Source organism: Harpia harpyja, chromosome 5 (assembly GCF_026419915.1).
Source record: "Harpia harpyja isolate bHarHar1 chromosome 5, bHarHar1 primary haplotype, whole genome shotgun sequence".
NCBI lineage: Eukaryota > Metazoa > Chordata > Aves > Accipitriformes > Accipitridae > Harpia > Harpia harpyja.
In genome coordinates, this window is record NC_068944.1 from 64,554,761 (window position 1) to 64,576,658 (window position 21,898).

General features: G+C 39.8%; 1 protein-coding gene across 7 annotated transcripts in view; it reads right to left on the reverse strand.

The window, feature by feature from the left end:
* Nucleotides 1–21,898, reverse strand: part of SAMD12 (sterile alpha motif domain containing 12) — a 182,168-nt gene that overhangs the window by 122,765 nt on the left and 37,505 nt on the right. For 4 of the 7 annotated variants that reach the window (XM_052787549.1, XM_052787542.1, XM_052787545.1 and 1 more), the window contains one exon: nucleotides 14,405–14,534. In XM_052787549.1, the coding sequence (XP_052643509.1) occupies nucleotides 14,405–14,534 (130 nt within the window). Of the gene's footprint in view, nucleotides 1–7,435; nucleotides 7,977–14,404; nucleotides 14,535–21,898 lie in introns of those variants that run through there. The other 3 variants (XM_052787544.1, XM_052787548.1, XM_052787547.1) reach the window with 2 other exon arrangements.

A 21,898-nucleotide genomic window follows, 5' to 3' on the forward strand; every position in this document is an offset into this window, starting at 1 on the left:
TCTAAAAGAAGATAGAGGAGGACTTTAAATCTCAGAGTTAGACTTTCTATTTTACACGAATCTAACCTAACCTGCTCTCTGGTCAAACACAGAAAAATATAATATATTCAAACCCTAGGAGAGCTGTCGGGAAAATACACATTACACTTATAGATTACTAACTGGTTTTACCACATAGTTTCCTAAGTACAAGTACTTACCCCAAATGTGATGTTTACAACAGGGGTACCTCTAGTAGCATGCAGGACCTTTCACATCCAGCTTGAAGTGGGAATACAAAGATAAATTGCCCTGATATCAAAAGTTTTACCCTAGACCTAGTCTGACATACTGATTGAACAAGTAGGAAAAAACACATGTAGAGCACAGGAAGAACAGCTGAGTAACTGGCAGATTATTTTATTTTTAGTTTTGCTAACTAGTTTCTCCCGCTATGTGGGGTGCCTAGTTCAAGGTTCATTTGAGCTTCCCGGAGGCCTTTGCTTCTGAAGGCCTAGACTCTCAAGAAGTAGAAAAACAAAACCACAAATACAGATCACCCCCTACCCAAATTCACACAAAGAGGTTGTAGAGTATACTGGAATCTAGAGACTGCAGATAATTCTGCTAAAAGACCACTGTGACCATGCAGCCTGGGTGCTGCATGTACACATGCTTACCATGTATTTTTCCACCCACCTTTCTAACCTTTTAAAAACTTGATTCTGTTAGTGTCTACTCTTTTTCCTAGTAAGCACTTCTACTACTGAATGACCTGCAAAGCCAGGATTCATTTTCTGATTACTGAATCACTCAAGCTTCCAATTTCAGCTTTTGAACACACACTGTTGTCCTGCTAAGTCCCTATACCCAGTTATCAAGTCACCTATCAACCTTCCTTTCAGCAGCTTCATCTCTTGTAACATGACAACACAAGGCTCATCTTCCAGGCTTGGGCAAAGGCTGGGCTCCACCTTCCATCTACTTCTATGCTATTCTTAGAATTAAAACATCACAAGTGGACTCAGTATCCTAGTAGGAGGCTTAAGCGACCTGACCTGTGTATGTTACAACAGTCCCTGCTATTCAACACAACTTTTGTAACAAGCGATTACATTAGTCCCATTAGCTTTGCGTTTAGAGTACATGTAACGTGCCTACCTACAATAACTCCCAACTCGTTTTCTTCTTTGACAGCCTGCTTTCCAAGGAAGAAGAGGCCATACCTGCAGGATGAAGGGATTTCTCATACATTGCACTACGTTTGGCTACAATATAACAAGTTTTGTCAGAACCACTTAGCTAGATTATTTATATCACACTTGTACTATTAACCTGTCCTGCTAATTGTTTGCTGCCGCATCAACCGCAACACTTAGGCAACCAACACAGAAAGCATGAATGATGCTGCACAACCAGCTAAAGCAGGGGACACCAATAAAGACCCTTTCCATTAGTGTCTCCCTACTGTGTATGGGCATCTGTCAATGAACCAGCCTGACTCCAGCATGCAGCATATGGAATTAAAAGGCACATGTTTAATTAAGATGTCATGTGATCCTAAGCTGCATGCTTTGGGGGCAAAAAAAGATACTGTATTCCACGTGGTAGCTGTTAACTACTAAACTTGTACCCTTGCCAATGGAAAAGAAAAAAGAAAGAAAAAAGTACCAGGTTAGTTTGATAGGCTGGGCATCAAGATGACTGGTATTGACTATACAATGCAATTCTTTGTTGACAGAAACCCAAATTAACTGTTCCATTATTTTGGCAGAACCGGCAAGAGGCTAACAGGTCTGTAGGTCCTTGTGTTGAGTGTAATAAAAAGAAAAAAATCCCAGACCATTATTTTTTAACAGAAAGAAGCTTTCTCCGTGAGACGGACTTGGAATGAGTCATTGTGATATGGGTCTGAATGTGGCTTAATGTGACGTAAAAAAAGGACTGTGCACATCTGTGAATGGCAAATTCAGAAGTAGATTAGCTTAGGATAATGGTTACAGGTGACATTCATCACAATCAAGCTGTCTTTTGTTTGGTTTTGATAAGCCAATATATGACAAGCTTTATCTACATGTGTATAGCATCCATAAACCAATGGACACAAGCATTTTAGCACTGCAATTTAACTAGTGCTTGACAGCAGATTGGATTGCAGTACTACATAGATTTGATATGCTCATAACAGATTGTCACATTCCTGGCATTTCTCCAGACAGTGTTTATACTTAACAACAGCAACAAAAAATTAGAACACGTAACAAACATTTCCTTAAAGGCCATTTGGGATTATTCCGCATTTGGCACTCTTTTTTGAATAACCTTATTAATCCATCTTCAGGATCCGAGCTGTTATATCTAGATCAAGAACATGTACTGCAAGATAAAATCTACATAACCTATTGAAAACAAACATTAAAAAGTGTACATTCAAAATGACAGTCAAGGAAAACCTTGACTAAATAGAACATCTGTGCCAATATTCAAAACCTAACTGGACACAGTTCTGAACAATCTGTTCTAGCTGACCCTGCTTAAGCAGGGGGGTTGGACTAGATGATCTCAAAAGGACCCTTCCAACCTAAATAACTCCAGGATTTGGTGATTTTGACCTGCAAACAGGTAAGTAATATTAATTCTGCAATTCACTCCACCCAACAGAACCTGCAGAGAAAGTGACTGGGGTTTATACATATAAACTTGTTTGGGGGATCAAACAATTCTGTAAAAGACCTCCCTCTAATCACAGCACAATGTCACCAGGCCCCGTGCAATGCAGGTGCCCTGTCAGTACAGTTGACAGGACTGGGATTACATTGACGGCTTGTCTCAAATACATGGCACACTAACAAAAGATACACATTTCCTCAAGGGTATCATTGTTCAGCATTTCACAAAACAGAACAAAACCTCAAATTCCCCTTGGGGGAACATTTAGGGTTTTAAGTCAGTGATTAAGAAGCAATATTTTTGTCTGTAGAACTTGGAGGCTTCTCTCACCAACCTGGTGGGCAGGAATGCTGCTGTGCTCCAAGCAGAGCTACTGGGGGACAGGGTGAGGTTCTTGAGGTTCTAAAGACTTCTTTGGGACAACTCATGTTCTGACATGGTTTTGGGGTTTCTTTTGGGTTTTTTTATTTGCATTTGTTTGGCATTTTTTTCATCCTTTAATCTTGTTTCTGCTGTAAATATGCAGCAATATAGTCTGGAAAGACTAAAATCCACAGCAGACTGTATGTAATACCAGCCACTGAAGTTCAGTAAGAACAGAGCACCTGATTTTCAGCAGCAACACAGCCCTCAAATGTATGCATTCACATATTGGATTATGCTAGATGGTAGCTGTAGTTAATACAAACCATTAAAACAGGAATCCCCCAAGTTTTATCTGAGGTTAACCACTTAATGTTGATTGCTGTATAACAGAGTTTGCCTCTGATAAGTACTTTGGGGCTCAGTAAGGTTAATGAAACCTCAGGGGAGGGAAGACTGTATTTTGTTGGGTTTTTTTAAGGAGTCATGCCTTTAGTGCACCTTGTTAAGAAGGTTTATGGATTAATCTACATGTCCATGTTTCAGACTAAAATGGCTTATTAAGACCCTACTTTTTTGTGTGTTTGGGCTTATGTTTATAAGTTTAGGGTTTCTGTTCACAGATAACAAAATCAATTAAAAGCAAGTTTCTCACAGTGGATTCCTCTTTTTGAGTACCAAGAAATTCTTCTGGCTGTACACAGAAGGACAGAAAGCCTTCTCCTACATCAGTTAAGTGTTGATCACCACTAGGATCTGAGGAATCAGACAAAACACTTCACAGGGTGTGCAGATCCTTGTTGGATGAAGGGCTGAAAATCAATTCCTGAATGCAGTAAGGGCTTGGACACAATCCAGCCTTTCTGTTTGTTTGTTGGTTTGGGGTTTTATTTTGTTTTGTTGGGGTTTTTTTGTTTGTTTCATGAGCTCCTTCCACTGAATTCAGAGGAAAATGCTGGAGCTGGGTTCTTATATTTTTGCTAGAAGAGCCAGGTACTTGTGACCTCCCTCCGCTGTGCATTCTATGATAACAAGGGTAAAGCTCAGTATCAAGTGCACTGTACTGGACCGTGTCAGACTTTCAACCTGTTCAATTAACTACATCAAATCAAACAATAATTTTCACTGGAGCACTGGGAAGCACTTCTTTTTTACTGAAGCCTATCCTTTGGCAAATCTTGACTTTCAGAGGCCAGCTGTTTTAGCACTTCAGCAGTTCAAAAAAAAAGCAGCTTTGGATTTTATTTTTATTATAATACGGGGGAGGTAGGGAGGAGAGCAGTGCTGCTTCCTCCAGTCTCTTTGCTCTCTGTAAAAGGCTCAGCTGGCTGGGCTGATATTTCCAAATACAGAGGCATTTTCAAAGGAGGACGTGAAAAAACTAGGAACTGGCAAGCTAATTAGGAGAGACTGAAAGCTAGTGGTAAGGACGGGCTCGTCTTACACCCTCCTGAGCGTAGCTGTCCCTGATTACACAAACGCTGATAGTCCGTTGGGATAAAACCTCCTGTAGTAACTCACAGGGGCTGCTACAATTTGGCTTCAGGCTGGAAAGCAGGCTGCCGCTCCGTGCTGGGCAGCCGAGAACGGCGGAGCCCGGCGGCCGGGGCGTTAGCCGGTGTGCCAGCTCCCCCCCGCGGAGCCGAGCGGTACTGCAGCCCGCCGGCGGCGCGGAACCCCTCTCCGGGCTTTGCCAAAGGAAGAGGTAAAACACCGCTGTTTTCCCAAGGGCGCTGCCGACTCTTTCCAAACACCAACCCGGAGGCACCTGGGGAGTACTGAAGACTACGTGGGGCTGTTTGCCTTCGCCCGGCAACAGCGGGGGAGTTTGGGGTGCGGGCACCCGCGCGGGGCCAGCCCCGTTCTCGTTGGCAATGCCCCGAGTCCTGACAAAGGGTCCGGGGAGAGAAAGCAGAAAGCAGCTGAGGACACGGGGCCACGTCAGAGGGCAACGCTTAGGATACGAGTTAATCCATTTGTCAGAAATTTGGTGCAAGAGCGGATGTGTTGTGTACATATACACATTAAAAAAAATAGACACCGTAAAGAAGCTGGAATGGCAGCGTAATTGACGGAGGGCGCCTGGCTCGGGAAGAGTCGCAGAGGGTTAGGCAACGGTGAGAGTCGGAGGCGAGAGAAGGAACACCATGAATTGCAGACCGATCGGATGAGAGAGATTAAATATGCACTCGCTCGTTTGTGTCACAAAACCGAAGTCAAACTCTTGGTTGTGTCTTCCTCCAGGTTCAGATTACAGGACAGCTTCCTTCTGCGTTTCATCATTAGGTTAGCTGTGTTATTAGACCGGGGAACACTGCCAAATAATTATAAGATTACACTAAGACTAAATCCCTGTATCATGAATAGCACATGCTGGCAAGTAACAAGCTGAAATAAAAAGAATCAGCTCTAGCTGCTCACTGATATCACAAACACACACCCACCAAGTAGCAAATTAATTCATTTCTTCAAAGTGAAGAATTGTAAGGTCCTCTAACAACTCCTCCACTTAATCACTGAAGTTTTCCCCATCTAAGTTTTCCTTACCTACAACTGAACCATAAAATTGACTTCACGACTGCACAGCAAAGATGACAAACACTCCTTCCTAGATAAGCACAACTAATCTGAAAGGAGACCCTCCAATACCTCCCATTTTTGTCCTGGTTCCCACCAGAATGGGAACCAGAACTTCTGAAGCGCTCCAGGTGAGCCTGACTTGGTGGGAAATGGGAACCCAGTGGTACTAACCAGCAGTTTAACTGAGCTGAAAAAGTAAGTTCCAGACAACAGATACAGTAGAAGTTTTAAAAAAGCAACACAGAATTACAGCTTAATAAGACTTTGGTCAGGGCACAATATTTGGAATCAACACAATTCATAGGAAGGCCTAAATATTCAACAACCAGTTCTAAACTAAGGACACAGTCCTTTGAGTGGAAAGACTCCTGGCTGTTATGCACCATATTGCAGTAGTTCATCAGTATTAATCTAGTGGGGAAATAAAAAAAAAAAGGAAATAAAAAAGTACTATCAGGGTTAACAATGCTACATCCTATGGCTTCAAGCTGTTCCTTGGAGGTCTCCACACAACAACAGTGCTTCACCCTGCCTAGCTTCGAGATAATGGGATCACACAGCCTAGTGATCGATTAAGGAACATAGTAAATGTAATAATGTAATCACTAACAGTCGGTGATGGTTCCAAAAACCTGTAGAAAAAGAACTTCCTAAGAAATAAAATGAGAGGGTAGAGCTTCAATAGTTGGCAAAGTGTTAGAACTATTAATAAAGTAATCAATGGCCTTGGAACGCAGCTAAAGAAAAAATAGTTGATAAAAAGCATGCTTCATCAAGAACATGTGAAGGGTCACAAAACAAAAGAAGGTGGACAAAGGAAACAGGGTGAACATAAAAGGGGTGTTTTCATAACATCTTCTCTTAGCTATATTAAGTACACTAAATTAATCTGTTTGGAGGCATCCCTCGCCCCTCCATTGATTACTTCAGCAGTTTATTCTCTTACCCTTGGTCTTACAAATCCCACTTAAGTTGGATGCCTGAGTCACCCAAGATAGATAGAGTAAGCACCCAAAGGCTAAATCAGTAGCTCCTGAGCTTTTTGGCTCTGTCAGTGGATCACAATCAGTGTTCAGTTCTTCTTGCAGACACACTGCGCAGCCTTATCAGCAAACTAGGAAATATCACAAAGCTTTACAATATGGTTTGAGAATTCCTGAAATAGGCTTTGCTAAGACATATGATACAGTTTTCCATATCTTACCCTAATTCACATTTTTAGTTCCCCTCTGAGCAAGGAACAGAAATTGATTTTGAAACTGGCTGCCACAGTGAGAGGTTCTGGGGTTGAGTTTTACACGATACTGATGTGAATCAGTGTTTTGCAGAGAATACAGTGGATCAGGTTTACAAAGGCTGTACAACAAAGATCTTTTAAAGGAGAAGGGTAAAAGATTATATGATCTCTAGTTAGTAAAAGTTGACTAAAATAAATCGAACAAGTTTAAATTAAAAATGCAAAACCCCCTTGTGTTAGAGGGAAGGAATAATCCAATTATCATTGCATGTAATTATGAAACATTAATTCCCCAACATGTGACAGCACTTGAGGAGTAAGTACTGAGGAGCAAGTAAACACTGCTTCAATTGAAGAGCAATATACCTTTTTCTCCTGTCACCTAAACACTAACACTCTAAGAGTATAGAAGAACTTACCTAAGCTGACAGGGAATTTCAAATCTGAAGCTAAGGGACAGGAATTATACTTTTCAGTTCAAAGATTATTTGGATTCTGTGTTATACATCAGGCAGGAGTAAAAACTACAGCAAATCTGGCTTCCATGGCTTTTGCTGAATTCTTATATAGCAACAGAGTAAAGAAAAAGAGGCAGCTGGAGTGCAATTCACTTCTGAGTATGCTGTAGAGCAATCGTTTACTGAAACCACGAGAGATCTTCCCAAGTAGCTACAAGTGGAGAGAGCATACCAAGGAAAAGCAACCAGACCCAAGAAATATCCAGTAAGACAGGATAATAATAAGATGGTGTAAAACATTCATCAGCTACTTGCACAGATCTCTCAGCTGATAACAGAGCAGGAGCATGGAAACTGTTCCTTCTGAATTTAGTACATACAGGAGCAATAACATTAAGATGTCACTGGCAAGCAAGGCCAAAAATGCTTTAATCGCCCTTCAGCAAGTTCCCTTTCCTATTAAACAGAACAGATAATAATATAATTTCTTCCACACAGGATTTTATGTAACAAATAATGGCATTAGACACTCCCCACTGGTTTGTGCACGGAAGAGAAGATAGTTCCACTTTGTGACTAATTGACTCGATTTTTTCTTACGCATATAGGGCCCAGTTCTCCTATGGACAAGCAGCAAGTTGTTTTAGCAATGAAGACTTTGTTATGGCAGCTAGTTAGCAAACGTTCTCCTGTTCCAGATTAAAAAAAAAACAAACCCTCATAAAAAAAGATGACTTTCTGCCATAATACACCACAGATTATTTTTCACAGAAAAGCCAATTCATCAGAAAATAATCAACTATGTTAATACTTAAGTTACAACTTCCGTAAAGTGCTCAGGTGCCTCATTGTCTCCTTCTCAAGTGCAGATGAGCCTTCCTAGTCATACCAGACCTCTCATGAGCCATTATAGTTTTGCCTCCTGTTGTAGGAGTTCACTATATATTGCATGAGCTATAATCTGACTGAAAAGCCAGACCCAGGAACCATTACTGAGACATGAGAGAAAATTACTTTCATGCAAAATTTTCTTTATCAGTAAGAGGCTGAACAACGAAAAAAAGACACTACTTTCCAACTACTTGGCTCATCCAACTTCTTTCACTTCTATGCTATATAAACACAGGGTTACATTAATATATTTCTGATATTATTTTCTGTGCAAAAAGAACAGTTGCCACATATTATGTAAACAGAAGCCTTATCCCAATGCCCATCACTCTTTGATGTGTTCCACATGTTAAAAATTTGAAAGCAGCCAAGTACGAAACAGGGAAAACTCTTTAGTCCCTCACATTTTCCAACACAAGCATCACAGCTCCACAAAGAATGCTGCAAATAAGTCTGATCTTATCCAGGCAGCAGAATAAAAGCTCTCTCTAGGGTGAAACAGTGATTTTACTTTATTTTTTAAACTGCAGATGAATGTAGTCAGGATTGATCTGACAGCCCACCAACCAACATTCTTGTTAAGAACTCACGAAAGAGCAGGGAAAAGTGGCATAAATAAGGACCATGGCAAGGCCAGCTTAAGCTTTGCACCACAGAGAAGGGAAGGGCTTCATGGAGATGGCTGGAGATGGAAGTTGCTTCTACAACACCACTATCAGGTAAACACTGCTTGGGAAGAGAGATCTATTGTGCTGAAGAGCACTGTCACATGCAAAACAAGGAAGATAACTAAACTTTTATCAGAAACACCCTCCATTTGGATATGATGAAGGTTCTTTTTGTTTCTACCAAAACCCTCTTTTCTTCTGTGAATAAACCAGATGCTTTCTGAGATATATGACAGCGCTGTGAATGCTCTGAACTTGCTACAGGTTTGGGACCAAACAAAGAAAAATGTGATAAGCAAAACTTTAATAATGATTTAAAGGAAGCTAAAGTATTTCCTACAACACCTTGCCCTAACCCAGGACCTTCTTCACTTGGTACCCATCCTACATCTCATCATAAAAACAGTCCTCTACCAATAACAACCAAGAGGGTAGGTTGTGACCAGTTTATAAGGAACAATAAAACACTGTCCAATAAAATAAGCTAAGAAAAGGTGCCGGTTTGTGTAGTCTTCTGCAGTGTAACTACAGTAGGATCTGTGAGAAGACTCTGAAGGGCCAGATGTCAGGTAACACAGATAGGGAAACATCAGGGTGAACACCTATTGAGGTCACCTTACAGAAGACCTCACTTTGCTTCTTGCATCGGGCCTCACATTAGGTGTGCTCTGTCACTGGCATGAGAGATATTTTGGGCAATGTGATGCTCATCAATAATGGAAGGATGAAGGATAACAACATTGGAATCACTTGCCAAGGGAGGGATCAGGAAGTGAGCAGTTGTTCCAAATGAAATGGACCTGTTAACAGGAAGACTCAGCTGGCTCAAGTAACATCTTTTATACACATATTACAACACATTTAACAACACTGGTATCTTTATCTCCGTTGTACAGATGCCAAAACATATATGGGTGGGATGAACATGATCAGGAGGTCACAACATGGTGAAGAAAGCCACCTGTTTTCAGTCACCCTTCCTGCCCCAGAGGTAGGAATGAGACCCTGGCTTCCTGTGCTCTATTGCACATCTCTCATCCCAGGTCACTTCATTGGCTGCAGCACAAAACTCAGCTGAGTTCCGTGAAACAAAGGGCGTAATTAAACTATATTTGTCCTGGAAATCGGAAAGATATCTGCCAACACTTTGATAAGAAAAAGAAGCCCTTTCTCTGTATGGAGAGAGTAACTTAGACCCTTAGGATCCAGTGTGCTTCCTAAGAATACCAGAGTAACCTGAAACAGAGCCAAGATTTCTCCAAATTCCAGTGTAGTATCTTAAACCACAAGACCATCCCTTCACCAACATGCTAAATAACTGAAGTATTTCAGCTGATATGATAAACTCCTAACATTTGCTAAGATATTACTGAAGTGAAAAAAAAAAAAAATCAATTCAGATATTAAAAGCAAGATTTTACATGAATTTCATAAAAATATATGTCAATATAGCTGATTTAAATGCAAGCATCTTTAGCGGTTACAGAATTAGCCAGATTTTAAGGCTTTTTGCAGCAGGTTTTCAGTAGCAGTTAGTATTTCATTTTCCGAGGTGCCGTTTGGTATTTAATGAATATTCATAAGTTCTGGTCCCTTCTAAAACCAAAAAGAGGTTTTCTTGAGTCCTGTTCCTTTCCCATTAAAAGTTTAATTTAAAAAGGCTTTCAAGTACCTCCTATCAAATTCCTTCACTTGGACCAAGGTACCTCTTGGATATTACTTTGACAGAATGAGGTTTGTTTAATGATCATAGCATTAAAACCTCATGCTCTGAAGACATGCATTAGCACACTGGGGAACATGGCATAAAAACAAGAGGTGAAGCAGGGTTTCTTTCCTTCCTTCCTTTCAACAAATCACACATCAATAGGCAGTTATTTCGACATCATCTTTATTACTTTATCAATGGAACATTTTCTCCAAAGTAGGTATTCCTTAGTCATTCTATGCCCAGTCTTGCTCCTGTTAATGCTGAGACATTGCAAAAATCTTCATTTGTTTCAATGGTACAGGATAAGACCGTCAAAGAACAACTCACCTCTCAAGAACTCCATAGTCATTTAACAGTATTGCTGCCTGGCAAATTCAAAGCCACAAATGCACACTGAAAGCAAGGTCCATTTCTCAGGCTTGCCTCCTGGATTATACTAGTATAAATGAGTGTAAAAAGCTGGCCAGTCAGAGCAACTTTTTATGTCCCCTCACACTGGTAAATGCCCACACCAGTTGTAGAGCCTCCAGTGACATGGCCCTACCATTACCTTGCTTTCTTGGTTGTACAGGCCACTGTCACCTTTGTTCCCCCCTTTTTATTGTCTTATTTTTCCTACTGCTGCTAATTCCTAACAGGTGCCCTTAGATCTCACTCAGTATTAGTCCTTCAAATTCTTCTGGTTCTGGCTTTGGGTCCAACACGATGAAAATGACCACTGACCTGTTGCTGAATAAGTCAACTTAACCAAATGCTCCGGTCACTGAACTCAAGGATTTTGTGTATAAAAAAAGTCTCCCAATTTCTTATTAGACCTTTTCATATTTAATTCTCCCTAACTGGCTGCAAAATGCATTTCACTCGTTGTGAGGTACTCAGTAAGTGCTCAGCAAATCATAGGACCGCAGAAGAATTCAGGTTGGAAGGGACCCCAGCAGATTTCTAGCCATACCTCCTGCTCAAAGCAACATCAGCTACAAAATAAGGTCAGGTTCCTCATGGTTTTATCTAGTTGGCACTTGAAACCTTCCCAGGACAGAGACTGCACACCCCGTCTGAGCAACCTGCTCCAATGCCCAACCGTCTTCATGGGGAAAAAGTTTCTTCTTATGTTCAGCCTCAGACTCTTGGTTTCAACTCAAGTCTGGTGTCTCTCATAAATCACTCTGAAGTCTGTGGCTGCATCTTTTTTATAACATCCTTCTACACACCAGGGGCTGCTGCTAGTCCCCCCACCCCACTTCAGCAAGCTGCCTCTTCTCCAGGCTGAACAAGCCCAGCTCCCTCAGTCCGCTTCCTACAGGGCAGGTGATCCAGTCCTGAGCATCTTGGTGGCCATCACCTGAACTTGCACAGGAGTGCAATTTCCAGCACTGGAGATCCAAGAACTGGAGGCTAAAAAGTGCAGAGTAAAGGGGAATAATCACTACCCCTGTTAATACTGCCCATGATTCTGTTAGCATTCTTTGCTGCCAAGGCACAACACTGGTTCATTTCATCTTCCTGCCTATCAGGACCACAGGTCCTCTTCACCAAAGCCACTTCCCAGCCAGTCAGCCACAGGCTGTATTGGGTGCAACGGGCTTGGCCTTCCCAGCTGCAGAACTTTGCATTTGTCCTTGTTGGATTTCATAAGGTTCCTGTTGACCCATTCCTCCAGCCTGTGTCTGGTCCCTATGCCTAGGTCCCTACAAATGGCAGCCCTAGTCTTGAGTCTGTGTGCTGTTAGCCCCAATTTGGTGTCATCTGCAAATCTGATGAGAGTACACTCTGTCCCATGGCATCCTCAAAATCACTGTTAATATAAAGCTCTTTTTTCTTACTACGTAAATCACCAGATTAAGCATTTTTTTTCTTGCACATTTGCAGCTGCTCTTTGTCAGGAGTGGTAAAAATAAAATCTCCACAAAGAAAAGGACATGTTGGTTTGCGTTTTTGCCCCCAACTCAATAAACTGTAATCAGCAACTAATAGTCCCAAGTAAAATGCCACACTTTTCAACACCTACGGTTAATAACTGCTAGATATGTTTGCCCAAGACTATTTTCCTGGCTTACGACCATGCCTTAGATTTTATCTTCAAACAAAGTTTAAATATCCTTTCCATGTCACTTTCTTCACGTTCTTTTCCATCATATTTTTCCATATCAAAGCAGCTTGTAAAGTCACTTAAATCCTGAGAAATTTTCAACAATCACATCACTTTTCCATAGCCATATCTGGAAACAGTTACACTATCTTGGCTTAATCTTCATATTAGTTTCCATGCTCCTTTCATGCTCTACTTTTTTTGAGCTACAAATCCACTGTTCTATCCCCTTATTAGATTTCAAATAATCATAGTCACAGGGACCAACAGCACTGGAAATATCCTCCTGAGTTATTGATTTCACTCATAATATTATCACAGCGTATTTTTATAAAATCCGTACAAACATTGATTGTGTTTCTTCATTTCTTTGGTAGTTACTGAACTGACGTTATTTTCTTTCCTGCAGACTTACTTTCTAACACTCATACTAATATTTTCCTTATACCTCTTTTGTGTAAAGAAAGATTGATCTTGATTCTTCTTTTTCAAAGAGGTCTATAAAGTTTGAAGTTTTGCACATCTGCAATGAAACTACAAGGTTTCCATCTATGTTTATGTTGAAATGAAAACAACTTTTTCTTCCTTTCAACTCCATCTCACAGTGCCTTAATCCTAAAAACAGTCAATATGATAGTAAAACAGTACTAGAAAAAAATTAAAAATAGCTTCAATTTTTTCTGGTAGCGCTCTGGATGCAGTCAGCACTGTACACATGGGTGGAGACACAGACTACATTCCTATGGATTGAATTCAATAGATGATGACTTAGAGGAAATAGGCACAATGGTTATGTACTAAAACTCAACACTTACCAAACCAATACAAACACCTCTCACATGTAAGTGTGTATGCTATTCATGGCTACGTAGTATACAAACATTGGTAGTTTAGACTGCCATGTTTGCAATCATTTGTATTTTACCAGAAAGGAAAGAATAGCAACAGGAATCAATGTAAAATTTGAAACACCACAACTATATACAAACAGACACTGATTGAAACATACAGTAGTTAACAATACATTATTGTTAAGACTGAGATTTTATGTGAAAATCAAATCTCTGCTTGATATTAAATGGCTGAATGCCAATTCCCAGTTTTGTATACCACCACTTGAGAGAACAAATTAGTGTTCCACATTAAACTTTTTACAGATTAATTACTGCCTGGGATATAAGTAAAAATGCTAGTGAAGTCCCAAGTTACATCTGTATTTATATTAATCCAGTTACGCTGCTAAACTCATGTCAGTTCAAAGTGGTCAGCTTTGAAAATACCACTACAGCAAACTGAGTAGGAGTTAACAAGTCAAGCAGATCAATAAATTCAATATCAACTTCGAAAGTAAATAGAAAAATAAAATAGAAGAATATACTAAATAGAAAAATAGAAGAATATACTAAAAAGCATCATTGTAAGACAAGACACATTTTTCCTCATAGGACATTTCGTAAAGTTTGTGAGGGGTTTTTTATTTATTTGGAACAAACAGGGTGTGGCCCTTACCAACATAAAGACTGACTTCTTTCCTCATGATATTAACCCTGAATAATCTGAAATTTATCTTTTGGAGAGATGGGGAAATCACTTACCACATCCTATGAAAGCTGGTATATTCCCCCTGCTCTAAACCTTGCAACTCTCTAGTCATACAACCAACAAAAAGCCCTCAGTGCACAGTCACAATCTATTAACAACAAAGTAAAACAATTTGCCACATTTTAAGTAAAATATTTCTGATAGTGCATACTTTACCAGTTATGTCATGCTGTTTGAATGACTCACTGTAGATTTGATACTGATTAGGGCAATGTTTCTTCAGCCATTTGCAGACATCCTGCTGGGTCCATAATGCCACAGGCTTGGTCAGCTTCACAGTCCCAGACTATAAACACAGAACAAAGAACAGAAACGATGTTTAGTCCTCACACAAGTTTCAGAAATATTAATCTGTGACGTCCGTACATGATATTAAAACAATAAATGCAAGATAGGAGCTGCTCTGACTGGCAGATATCCAATAATCACCAGCACGTTACACAAGACCCAGCTCTTCAAATATGTCACACGAGAATCACACACAGTGAAAGTTTCTTTAACTTTATTATGCATTGCATACATGTTCCTTGCATCAAGGAAACATATCGCATGATGTCTTACTTGAATAACAGTTTAAAGAGTGACCAACTCTGACTGCACCCAAAGGGCAATAGTTGCAGCCTCTGAAGCCTTCAAATTCACAAGAGGGATGTATGTACGTTTGTGTCCCAGTTTGGATGGTTAACCATGGAAGACCAGGAGTATCCTCAGGCCAGGCATGTTCCTCAACTACAATTTGCCCTTCAGTGCAAACAAGCTTAAAGACTGGTTCAACTAGAAAAAGGAGACTACACACCAGTGGAGGTAGAGCTGGTGATATCGGTTCATACTGAGCATTTCAGCTGACATCGTTCTTAGTCTGAGTGATGTTACAAGTAGTTTTAGTTTTTCTGCTTCTTTTTTGCCTTTAACCCTCCTATAATCACCATTATGTGAAATAAGTAGAACTCCTGCTTAAAACAGTTGCTTCTTTAGAAATAAATGGAAAAAAAAAGACCACTGTTCAATACTTTCCTAAAAATTCAGTTTTATAATAGATTATCTGAGTAAACAGTTAACAGTTTATACACAAATAATTCATAAATTAAGTCAATTGCATTATCATATGTATAAAGTCACCTTTCATTTAATCAAACAATTCACCTTTGCACATACACATTTTTAACTATATAAAAATGCTGAGTTCTAGATGACCTGAACTGCAGGGATTTAAACCCTCTTGTCAAAGTAGGCAAAACAACAAAAAAAAGAAAATATATTCAAAGTGACTTCATCTTTTTTTGCAACACGGTCTGCCCAGGAGACTAAGAAAATCTTGAACAGATGGGCTGTTATTACCAACAATAAATGTTTAACATTGGACATTGCTGATGTAAGTGGGTGTGAACATCAATGTAGTCATTTACTTCAAGATTTTGTCAAAAGAACCGAGTCTACGGAATAAAATCAAAGTATCTTTGTTCCCATTCTGTGCATGCAGAATACCTGTCCTCCAGCTCCTTGGTGGTGCAGAAGGTTCAAGAGAAGTTTTTCTGCACAAATTTGAGGTGTAGTGGAATGTCATCTCAAACGTTCTTCTCCATTAGGACTCACAGCAGATTCCCTCAATACTGACAGTCAGGGTTTATCCCAACATTTACGCAGCTGTACTTTGTCAGACAGACCTTTTCAAAGTTGCTTTGAAATTCTTCATTACTAGAAGCCCAAAGGACCAAAGCAGTTTTAAGCTAGTGTTTTGCATGTCCTATTAAGTCCATAAAGTACACCATGCAAAGATATTAAGTTAGGGCCAGGGAATATGGCAGAGCTAAAATTCCAATGGACAAACATGTCTTGAATTTCTCAAGTCCAATTTTTGCTATCTCTTTTCCATTGCCTGTGTAGAAGTTAAAAAACAGCAGGAAAATTATAGTTGAGTATATAATACAATACACATCCCTTAGCTCAGCCTTTTTCGTTTTGAACAAAAGTACACTCACCAGAAACATGAATCCTGTTTCAAACACACGAATAGGCACCATCCACATTTAGAGGTATCACAATAATGCACTAACCACCCCAAATAATTGATTCTCATCTTTTGCAGAAGCCTGACTGACAGACTTGGCATCCACAAAAAAAGAAACTTCCAGAGGTGTTGACAGTGCACTATAACCAGGACAACGTTTGCTCTACCACTATCCTTTCTCAGAAGCATGTCAGTCTTCTGCACATACAGAAACCTATTCTGGACACAGCATAGGTCTTGAGAAGTGGCAATGTCTGTAGGGAGAACAAGAGCCCTGTAACTGTTCCTCATGCAACTAGGAAGATCAAAGCCTCCTCTTTGAACTTCTCTAGCCTCCTTGTTACGCTGTTTGAGTCAAAAAAGAAACTGAATGTCAATGAAGAGCCCAATATTATGGTATCAGTTAGCCAATTTTTATTACACGCATATATAAATGCATGTCCTTCACAAATACATCAAAGAAAAAAACCAAGTAAAAATAGCCATATAACAGAAGCAGTCTCTCAGATTCCATAGAAATCCCCGAACAATGGGGTCAAGATTTCAACGTGTATCTTTATATGAGTTATTGCTTGAATTTAAAGATATTTCTTGAGCATTGGAATTTTTGAAGACTAGAAGAAAGTCTGTCAGCCCTTGAAAAATAAGTTGTTAATGGCTTTTCTTGTACATAATAAAAATACTTAAGTTACAAATATTTGTATACAAATATATATAGCTAGCTATAGATTTACAAGCTATTTATTCCTAGCTGAAAGTACACAAGTAGTGCCAATGTTTGTTTTAACTAAGAGGTTGCTCTTTTCAGTTCAGCAACTATTCCCCTCTCAAAAAGTTTAAGCACCATCATGTTAAATATCTGAAGAAAAAGTTTATGAGCAATTACAGTACAAATTTAACATTTCTCTCCGTGCCTGTAGAACTGAAAGATGGTTTCAAATGTAGCTATTATGCCGTGCAATATACAGATCACTGCACAGCAAACATACATGCTGATTTTTTTACTGTCCAATGTTCAGAATTACAGTTGAAACATGTTTGACTTAAACTTATAACTGCAGTCCAAAAAGGACATTTTTACATCGACACCATCAAGCGTTATGTTTTACTTTCTAATTCATAAGGACTTGATGAGTTAGAAGAATACAGGGTTTTTAAAGCAATGGTTATAAAAAGTATATTGTTGTAGCTTTCATTTTTGGAACATCATACCCAAAATATTTTCCAACCAGATGCTCTAAATGAAAGCCTATTAAAAAATATTCGTCCTTCCCACAAAATTCATTTGTTAGTTTCTCCCCTGCTCTAAAACTAGATCTTTACTAAAAAAATTCCCAGTAAAACAAAGAAAATTACCCTTATCATAAACATACCTACCAAATGAGTCCCCTGTCACTAACTATATATAAACTACCTACGCAGGTGGAAAACATATTGTTTTACTTTATTTCTGTTTATCATCTCAGTCAAACAATAGGCCCAAACTGACTAAAATTAAATAACATATATTAATAAATAAATAAATAAATCTTTGATCCAGCCTTCCTTTTCATTTTCCTGACATAAACTCATCCTAAGATCACCCTTTCCTGGCAACACTTTAACAGTTTTAATCCTGCCAAGTGCTATGCCAACTCGTGCCAGATACAGATCTAATGAGAATAAAAGTCTTCAGTATTCTGATCTTTTCTTGTATATTTGAGGGAAAACCTGTTTCTTCAGGATTTTGTGTCAAACTTTCTTCTAAGTTGCCTAACCCCAGTTTTTGCTATGTGTATCTCAAATTATAAAAATGACTCCCAAGAAGAAAAATTAGCATATTTAATATGTGACACGATTTCATGCTCTCTTTGTTCCATGGTGCAGAGAAGACAGTACTTAAAATTACAAACTCAAGAATAAATAAACAAATTAAATTTACAGCCTGTGCACTACTAGAGTGTATTTCAGTGTTCAGATTAGCATTAGCAACCAAGCCCTGCTCTTGCTAAGCAATGACGTACAAGTGATGTCTTCAGCCTTCCACATGCAGTTTAGCAAGCCTGCCAATTTTGAAGATCAATTTATTCACCAGAATTTCTTTGTCTGTATTTATCGTATTTTACTCCAGAAAAGAAAGAAAGGTTTCTGTATTTTTGAGTGACAGAGGATACAATCTCGTTATTAAAACCACTTTACATACTATGAGCCATACTATTTAAAAGAGTTTCTCCAACCCAAACATTTGTTGCATTTACAAATCTGCTTAGATTACAAAATCCAGGGATTGTAGAGGTCAGGGTCCTCAGTCAAACAGGGCTGCAGGTCTGCAGTTAGAAGGCTGCCTGATACCATTTGTAACATCCAATTTGCCAACATACTGATCCTGACACATAAGCGAAGTCAATGCATATCTACATTCAAATTTATCCAAAGGCAGACCCTACAGTTTCTGCCCAAAAAAATGCCTGTATGAAACAGAGGTGCTGCTCAAAGCATTAAGGCAGGTTCTGCTCCAACACACATCACCAGAGACTCTGATCTGGAGTTTACAGTTTAACTAGAAAAAGACAAAGCAGGACCAATTTTGTTACAGCTGTGTTGGTCAAAGGACATAAGCAAGGCTAGGCTGCAAGGAGAAGAACCATCATTTATTGTACCAGCAGTGTGGAGCTCTACCAGCTGTGTTTCAGACACAAAGAAATCTTCACAGGGAGTAGACATAGAGTACAACTGCTCAATGTTGAACCATTATGTTAACCCAGTTAGGCAGTTCAAGAGAAAAAAGGGCTGATAGCTGTGAGGAGAGGTATGGGAAGAGCAAAGGAAAGAAGTAGTAAGGTCACTGCCACCTAGTAGTGACAGAGAGAGTGAGATGGGTGACTGTCACCCCTAGTATAATGCAGAGTCAGCTGGGGCAGGAAACAGTAAAATGCATCAGAAAACCATTGACATGTCTGTGATCAGAGGGAGAGACTGGGAGGAAAGAAACGGGATCACTTCATGCATGAAGTTGAGAAGGAAATATTTGTTAAATCAAAACATAATGTCTTCTGCAAGCAAAATATAAAGGGCCAATGATATATTTGAAAATTAGAAAAATAAAATCTTATGTGTATCTGATATAGATACATATAGCAGAGAACTTACAACTACACAGCTCCAAAAGCTATCTAAGTTATTGTCAAATCTTTCAGGCTGCTCCAGATGCAAGACTAACAGCATCATCTTCATCGTTTATGACAAGAAGCAGCAGGAGCAGCAATGCCCAGTAAGAATTTCAGCATGATTTTTTTCTTTTAAACACGCTTGGGTTATATTTCTAAAACTGAGAAAATAAGTATCTTTCTCATATATTCCAAATTACTTCTCCAACATTAAACTGCCTATATAGAATCCAGAATCAATGACTAACATAAAAGCTGGTTTCAGTTCTGGAAAGAACAGAAGAAATAAGCCAGGCTTGTGAATGTGTTTTTACATGGTATCTTAAATATTGAAGAATCTGGAAAGGACACATTTTGGTTTAGAAATACACTTTCTCAGTCAGATAGTCATACTTACAGATTTTTGCAGCAAAGACTGAAGAAAATTACAGTAATAAGCAGACACCCCATAAAACCACTGAAACCTCCATTGTGTTGGGTTCCCATTTGCGTTATTGAGAATTTTAATAATAAAAAGAGATGAAAACGACAAACTAAAGGAAATGTGTCTATTTAAAAAAAAAAAAAAGAAAATACCGTAAGACACTTTCCCTTTTATGTTGATAAAAGATTGAATGTTTAAAACTTTAATTGGATCAGAAATTCAAATAGTCACATTCTAATTTATTACTTAAGTCATTGTGAAAAACAAAATCAGTATGGCAAATAAAATATATTTTTTAAAAAATCATTGTGATTTAGTTTAAAGCACACTTTAAAGGCCAACTTTGCACCAACTTTGGTTTAGCTAAGACATAAACCCTAGTGCCACCCCGGAAGGATTAAAACAGAGACACTACAGAAGCTATTGTGCAAGTCATACACCTATGACTGATCAACACACAATGTCCACTTTGAATGAAAACTATAGAGACGTGAGACCCACCAAGACTCCCAAATTGTTGCAGAAGCATGGTCAGCTAGCACCTTGCATTCCCCAAGCTGCAAGCTTGTGTGTCACATTTGCAGCCCCAAACTGACTTGCTCCACGTGGCAAGATGCAAAATGCAACTGGTTGGCCTAACCTATGAACCCCTGAGCATGGCAGAGAGTCATATAATGATGCCATGAGCAAGACCAGGAGGCTGTTCTGCTCCCAGGGCGCTTACATCTATAAACACAGCCTGATGCTCAAAGCCTGCTGCTGGAGGTGGCACCCAGCCCACATCTCAACCCTTCCCCCATCACTCCCATGCATGTTGTCCTACACGTAGTCCCTCCTTCCCTAGTCCAGTCTGCTGGTACACGGCCACACCATGTTGCCTGACATCACAGTTCATGTATGGGATCCCACAAAATACAAGATCAGTTACAAGTACACACAACAGGGAGTCATTTCCCACCACTGGTCTGCAGAAGGATCAGAGTAGAGCCATAATACCGTCTGGTTCACCCAAATCCACATTCTCAGAACATAGTGGTTTTTTAAGAGAAGCAACTCAGTGCAGCCAGCTCACTGTGTCTTGCAGGAGCACAAATGAAGTCCAGACAAGGTACCTGAGGCTGCACGAGAACCACGTCCTCACTGACTCCAAGCTAGTTCAAACACACCTGAAGTCCAAGGAGAGACACAAACCAGACCCGCAGAGAGATCACTGCCCCCTTGATCCAGCCACTGAACAGATGGGGATGGTCCTCTGACATCATGGAGGAGAGAGAAGAGAGTTAAAGAGGGACATGAGGACACCTGAGCAGCACCAGCTTCAGGGCTCTGAGCACAAGGTGAACAGAGCCAGCTCAGCCCTTTCCAGGAAGGATCAGGTAGGGGAAAGGCTGGAGACTGGCAGGGAAGCCATGGAAGGTACAGGAGAAGTAGAAAAGGTCCTGTAAAGTAGATTTGCTATTTGCTATTCCTATCCCCCACTTTCTGGAGGAAAAGGAGAGAAGAAACACCACTTCTATAAGGGCCTCCCTCCTATATTAGCAGCAGTGGTCCATAGCCTCCCCCCTCTCTCACTTACAGAGTGTCTTCACCTTTTCACAACCCCAGGGACCAAGTCAGCCACTGACTTCTTTTTGTTGCCTCCAGCAGACTGCTGTAAATTGCTGTCCCTACCAAGAGACTGCTCTGGCAGTGCTTAAAGCCAGCTCTGCACAAGCAGAAACTTCTACTCCAGGGTCCCAAGTCAGCATAGAACCACCACTTGTTCAAAGACCAATGAACAAAGAGGGAGGTTTTATCTGGCTTTCAAGCAACACCGGGATTGACCCAATCCAGTACCTTCTGTACCGGTGCCACAAGCTTAGGTGTACTACAAACAGACTGCAAAGGGGGGAAAAGGAAACAAGTTATGAAAGATAATGAGATTGATCTGGAAAGTAAGAAGTTATTAGAAGGAGTTAACTCCCTCTTAAGGCTGTCACAAGTATAACCATCAACAGGAAAGGATAAAGCTGTCGAGAAAAATATCACTGAGCATTATCCTGATTGGGATAAAGACAGCATCAAAACAACAA